This window comes from Mus caroli, unplaced genomic scaffold (assembly GCF_978045245.1).
Source record: "Mus caroli unplaced genomic scaffold, Mus_caroli_1 scaffold_13, whole genome shotgun sequence".
Taxonomy (NCBI): Eukaryota; Metazoa; Chordata; class Mammalia; order Rodentia; family Muridae; genus Mus; species Mus caroli.
This window is the reverse complement of record NW_028227268.1, coordinates 59586951-59593724: the sequence shown is the minus strand read 5'-3', so window position 1 is coordinate 59593724 and position 6774 is coordinate 59586951. Positions and strand designations below refer to the sequence as shown.

General features: G+C 43.3%; 1 protein-coding gene across 1 annotated transcript; it reads right to left on the bottom strand.

Moving 5' to 3' along the window:
- Positions 1-247: 247 nt before the first annotated feature.
- Positions 248-1847, bottom strand: LOC147001490 (uncharacterized). Its single transcript, XM_085829924.1, is given in 3 exon segments — positions 248-282; positions 367-1671; positions 1674-1847. Coding segments are annotated over 3 exon segments (1491 nt in total). The 5' UTR covers positions 1825-1847.
- Positions 1848-6774: the final 4927 nt, after the last annotated feature.

The following is a 6774-nucleotide window of genomic DNA, read 5'->3' as shown; positions in this document are numbered from 1 at the left end:
CATTCATTTCATTTATAATGTTGCTCTACTGTTTGAAATATCTGTTGATTTGTCAGACTGATGTTGTGGGTACTGCATTTATCACGTACAAAATACTTTGAAGGTTTTTTTTTTAATTTATGAATTATCTGATTAATTCTCAGTCTGCCTTTATTAGTAAAGCATTTATCACATTCACTGCATTTTTGTAAGTTTTCTCTTCTGTATGAATTCTCTGATGCCTTCTCAGACTAAGTTTGTGGGAAAATCATTTGTCACATTGACTGCATTTGTAAGGTTTCTTTAATGTATGATTTCTGTGATTAAAAACAAGATAGGATTTCTGGGCAAAACATTTGTCACATTCAATACATTTGTAAGAATTCTCCCCTGTATGAGTTCTCTGATGCCTCCTCAGATTGACTTTCTCAGTAAAGTATTTGTCACATTCACATTTGTAAGGTTTCTCTCCTGTATGAATTTTCTGATGAATACTAAGATTGGATTGTCGGGTAAACCATTTGCCACATTCACTGCATTTGTAAGGTTTCTCTCCTGTATGAATTCTCTGATGAATACTAAGATTGGATTGTCGGGTAAAGCATTTGTCACATTCACTGCATTTATAAGGTTTCTCTCCTGTGTGAATTCTCTGATGCCTTCTCAGAGTGCATTTGTCAGTAAAGCATTTGTCACATTCACTACATTTGTAAGGTTTCTCTCCTGTATGTATTCTCTGATGCGTTCTCAGAGTGTGTTTGTCAGTAAAGGATTTGTCGCATTCATTGCATTTGTAAGCTTTCTCTCCTGCATGAATTCTATGATGAATACTAAGATGTGATTTTCGGGTAAAGCATTTGTCACATTCACTGCATTTATAAGGTTTCTCTCCTGTGTGAATTCTCTGATGCCTTCTCAGACTGCATTTGTCAGTAAAGCATTTGTCACATTCACTACATTTGAAAGGTTTCTCTCCTGCATGAATTCTATGATGAACTCTCAGATAGCCTTTGTGAGTAAAGCATTTGTCACACTCACTGCATTTGTACGGTTTCTTTCCTGTATGAATTCTCTGATGAATTCTCAGACTGCCTTTGTCAGTAAAGCATTTGTCGCATTCACTACATTTGTAAGATTTCTCTCCTGAATGAATTTTCTGATGGATACCAAGATAGAATTTTTGTGTAAAGCATTTGTCACTTTCACTATATTTGTAAGATTTCTTTCCTGGATAAATTCTCTGCTGACTTTGAAGATTGTCACTCTGAGTAAAGCATTTGTCAAATTCACCACAAGTGTAACTGTTCATTTCACTATTGTTTTGTCTCACAATGGGTTTATGTTTAGAAACTAAAACCTCATCAAGATTTTTATTTCTGTTGTGTTCTTTCTTCTCTATGTGGGTTCCTTGATTGAGACTAATGATAGAAGACACCTTTAAACCGTTTACACAGTCTTTATATGTGCAAACTTCTTTAGTGGTCCCAGTTTTATGTCTTTTTAGGTTTGAGGATTGGAGAGTGGCATCTCTTTGGTTAGTGTTATAAGGTGTACTTTCGGAGGATTCATGAATCACATTTCTAAGCTCATTACATTTAGAAGACTTCTTTTGGATATGCCCATGCTCATTGACAATGTGCTGTATGTCTTGATCCAAGATCGACTCATTTTTTCCACATATGCGTTGATTTTAAATAACAGATTGTTGTAATTCTCCAACATCACATCCATGTACAATGTCCTCTGAGCAAAATTGAGACATTCCCATTCCTCCAGTGAAAAGTTCAAAGCCACGTCGTTGAAGGTTAACAGATCCTGTGGAGGGTTTACCAGAGAGGCACTCATTCTTTTAGTTGTTCTTCTCCCAGATTCTTGGTGAGGAGCAAACATTCAAATTCTTCTTGTAAAGCTGTAACGCGCCGTCCCTCAGCTGAAGAGTTCTGAACCTACACCGGGTCCTTCTCAACAGTCTGTTTCCGGGAACACTTCATTAACCGCTCCTTCTCCGTGATGCAGTAGCTCGCGGGTTCCGGCACCATTTATTGCCCGCCACTTTTGTGTGTCCCCCTGGTAAGAACACGCTCGGGGCAACCGGAATCTTCTGCAGTACAAACTTTATTGCTTACCCCATCAGGAGCCAGTGGAGAAAGGAGCCAGAGAGAGCTTTTTTGGTTTTTCGAGACAGGGTTTTTCTGTATAGCCCTGGCTGTCCTGGAACTCACTTTGTAGACCAGGCTGGCCTCGAACTCAGAAATCCGCCTGCCTCTGCCTCCCGAGTGCTGGGATTAAAGGCGTGCGCCACCACGCCCGGCTCAGTTGCTGCTTTCTTGTACAGAGCTTTGATCCCTGGGTCTCTTGGGATCAGAGAAACCAGGCAAAGTCAATGGCTGGGTTTTTGTGCTAGGTCCTCTGGTTCTTTCAGTTGCCCAGAGAAGCACTCTGCAGATGTGGAAATGCAACCAAGCAAAATGAGACTAATAAACATCAGGGCCAGCATTGAGACTTCCAAAGGGAGAACAGGATACTAACATCCATGATCCAATGGCTACACTCTGGTTAGGAGAGATGTCTGGGGTGGGAAGTTTAGGCTAACCCTTAAATTTAACTTTTGAGTTTTCTTATCTGCATGGCTGCCTTAGTTACTTTTCTATTGCTGTGACAAAAATACCATGACCAAGGCGACTTAGAGGAGGAAGGTTTTATTTGGAGCTTTTACTTCCAGAGGGATGCCAGAAAGCATGGCAGCAGGCAATCAGGCAGGCAGGCAAGCGGGCAGGCAGACATGGCACTGTGGTAGCAGCTGAGAGCTCACATCCTGATCCACAAACATGAAGCAGAGAGAGCATTGGGGATGGCTATTGGCTTTGGAAACCTTAAAGCCTGCCCCTATGACAGACCTCCTCCAATCAGACCACACCTCCCAATCCTTCCTAAACAGTTCTCCCTACTGGTGACCAAAGATTCAAATAGCAGAGCTAATGGGAGCCATTCTTATTCAAACCACTAGGATTGATCTCTTAATAGGTCATCATGATGTCAGCAGTTGACTACAATCTAGAGTTTCTTGGAAGCTTTACACAGAATACAGATATCCAGGCTGTACCACGACAGAGTTTCCCTCAGCCTGGGTAGGAGGTGGAGATACTCCTTAGAGTTGAGGCGACACCCTGATATTTCACATCTGCCATCCTAGCCTCCATGAACTACATTCGTCCTTAGGTTAGAAGTCTGAACACAGAGAAGGGCTGTTCCTCAGACGGCTCAGGCACACTTATTGTAGGAAGTACATTGCTTCCACATGTTCCCTGGTAAGTCAAGTTCTGTGGGACAAGGCTAAGTGTGAAGCCAGGGGAACTTAGAGAGCAGGCAGAAGAAGGAAGAGGCCCAGGATTTGATGCACTAGAGGCTTGGAGGATGTCATTGTTCTTTCTGCAGCATCTGTGTGACCTCATGACAGGTGAAATGGAATTAGAGATGGCAGAATGGCCCACAGCAAATATTAGCAGCGAGATTACAGATCTTTCCGTGGAATATGTTATTCAGGGACAAAACCACATGTGTGACTTCCTTTGGGCACATAACAAACAGCTAGTAAAAGAGGAAAATAGGGGCTTTCACCTATGATTCTAGTGCTGGGATGGCAGAGGCAGGAGGAGCCAGGAAGCTCCAGGCTCGTCAGGTTTAATAGCAAGTCACCATTATAAAACAAAACAAAATAAAACAAAACCAAAAACCACTAATCATCAAGCACCAAGGGGCCTGGCAATGCACTGAGAACTGCTCTCCCCAGATCTCTTCAGCACCCTAGGATTCGTGGTATACTGAGAATTATGCTCCTTGGTCTCTCACCTACAGTAGAGTGATGACTTCAGTGGGAGTCATGCATTTGTTTGAGAATTGTATTAGTTTCTTCTGTTATAAGAAGATGTCACAAGCTCAGAAGCTTAAAAGCAACTAAACTTCATTCTCTTTCCATTCGGGCAGTCTGGAATGGGTTGTCAGATATGCAGGGGACATCCTGGCTCCCAGCCTCTCTCAGAGGCTGCCCACTCTTTGGCTGTTTTACTGTGCCCTCTTCTTGCACAGCGTCTCTGACTGGTCCTCCTGTATCTTAGCTCAAAGACCTGAGTTACTCTATCTGCATGACAACCTACCAGTCACATTAGGCATGATGCCATGCTGAGATACACCAGGAGCAAAAGGAGGCAACTAGTTGGGTGAGTCCCAGCTCAGAAATTCATTAGGAATTTGCACCAGTTGTGGATCTGTGTCATCCAGAAGGCAGGCTTATCGGCTTCAGTGACTCTGAGTGGGGAGATCATCAAACATCTGTGGTGGTGGGGACTGGCCAGACATTCAAAATAGTACCTGAAGGAAGGACCACAGATGAGACATGTTGCCAATGCTTGCTAGATCCACCTGCTAAAGCAGAGAAATCTAAATGCCAGTGTGTTGGCATCCCATGGTGCTGATGGGGCAATGTGAACCCCTAAATCAGGGCTCTTCACATCTGCTGCTGATGCACGCTCCAGGGAGAGGCTCAGATCTCAGAACTGTACCCCAGAGTTCACTGTGCCCCCTGCCTCCCAGGACACCTGACGATGAGCAAACGATGCAGACCTAAAGCTGCTTTTCTTATTAGTTTCCACGGTGTGGTTGACGTTTCCATGAGAATGCTGGCAGCTCTGACGTACTCTGGGTTAGCCCTAGCTCTGTGGGTCTGTGCTCTGGGTTGTCACCTGGAACCTCCTCTTACTTACAAGGAGTATGGTTTTTGTTTTCATGCATCCACTGTTTCTATTTAAAATACAAAAGCCCCTCACTGATATTTTATATCTGGATTCTGTATGCTTTAACTCAGTGGTTCTCAGCCTGTGGGTTATGATCCCTTTGCCTATCAGGTATCGTGCATATCAGATATTTACATTATGATTCATAAGAGTAGCAAATTTACAGCTATAAAATAGCAATGAAAATAATTTTATGGTTGAAGGTCACCACAGAATGAAGAACTGTGTTAAATGGCTGTAGCATCAGAAGGTTGAGAATCACTGCATCAACTGATCCTGATTTAGAGTCTTTCTCTCTCTCTCTCTCTCTCTCTCTCTCTCTCTCTCTCTCTCTCTCTCTCTCTCTCTCTCTGTGTGTGTCTCTGTGTGTGTGTGTGTCTCTGTGTGTATGGTAACTCCATCCTCAGCAATGCCTGTGCTCCAGGGTTCTTAGCTCCTATCCTCTTACTGCCTTCGATTATTGTACTGAACGTGTTGTTGTACACAGATACAAAGTTGTGTACTAGATACAAAATAGTCTCCTAAGAGGAGGAACCTCAATTAGGGACTTACCTTTCTTTTTGGCCCTTGTGTGTGACTTGATTGATGTGGGAGGGTCTAGCCCACTGTGGGCGGTGTCTCCCCTGGGCAGGTGGCCCTGGGTGCTATAAGGAAGCAAGCTGAGCAAGCCATGGGGAGCAAGGCAGTAAGCAGTATTCTTCCATTCTTCTATATGTTTGTACCACTGTTCCTTTCAATGATGGCTGCTGCAGACAGACCTCAGTTGGGCGCAGGAAAACTCAGGGTTCTGGTTACAGTCAAGCAAGGAGTTGGTGCAGATGACAAACAAATACGGACACAGAGAGAGTGTGTATCTGAATGTAATCTTCTCAAAGCAAGCATCAGAGTTTTAATACAGAAGAAAATAAGGAAGTTAGGCAACACATCAGCCAAGGTATAATGAGGTTACCGGATGCTTAATGACTCTTACACAAAACAGAGGAATGCAAACATAAAGACTGGCAGGAACTGGGCAATAAAACAACTGAGACAAAGTCAGCTCTATCTAAGGTCAGCTATAGTCTTAGAAGCCAGGTGTGAGGTCTTTACACTCCCAGGGCAAGGACTTTCATACCCAAGCCATGGTTCTAATTAGGGAGTTCCGATCTAGCTAACCTTCTCATAAATAATGCAATACTCTAATTCCTCCTTAAACCACAGCCCGATGTGAAAGGCTAAGGCATGAAGGAACATTTCAGTGAAACAGATGCTGGAGAGAGGATGTTCTGCTAAAGCAAGCATGTGAAAGAACACATGATGAAGGATTCTTTTTTAACAACACACATGTATCGGTCTGCCTTACATTGTGTAGTTGAGTTATATTTGTCAAGATCCCAAAGAGAAACACACCAAAAAAATTCTGGTGGTGGGCTGCAGTTTGTTGCTGCTTCCAAGGACTCAGGCTGATTGGATGTATGTGCTCAGGCAAGAGCAAGACCATACTGAGGTAAGGCATGTAGAAGACATGTGATGTTGGAGTGACTGAGACAGAGCTCAGCTTGCTGGTCCAGCAAGCTGTGCAATGCTTGTGGGTCTGAGTTTTTGCTGATCTTCATTTTCTTGAGAGAAACACAGCTGAGAACTTCTGGTGTTCCTGTTGGTCCCTCTTGATGACTGGAGCTGAGGCTGAGGCCTGGCTGTCTCTGCTAGGTCATGTCACTAGACTGCTGGTGTATCTGTGAGGTGTTTGTGAATGGATTGAGCTGCTGCTCCCTGCTAACCTGTGAACTGAACTGCTGTTTTTCAGACAACACAGATGGGAGTTGCTCCAAGGAACCTTTCTAAACAGGTCCACTCCACTCCACCCCTCCCCCATCCCTCATATCCTTTCTTTTCCACTACCTCTGGTGGGTGGTGGGTTTCAAGAAAGGTTAAAACCTTTTAAGAACCATCATTAAAAATAAGATTTTAAAAAATTAAAGTTACACAAATAGAAAGCAAATTAGGATATCACTTGACCTAGCTA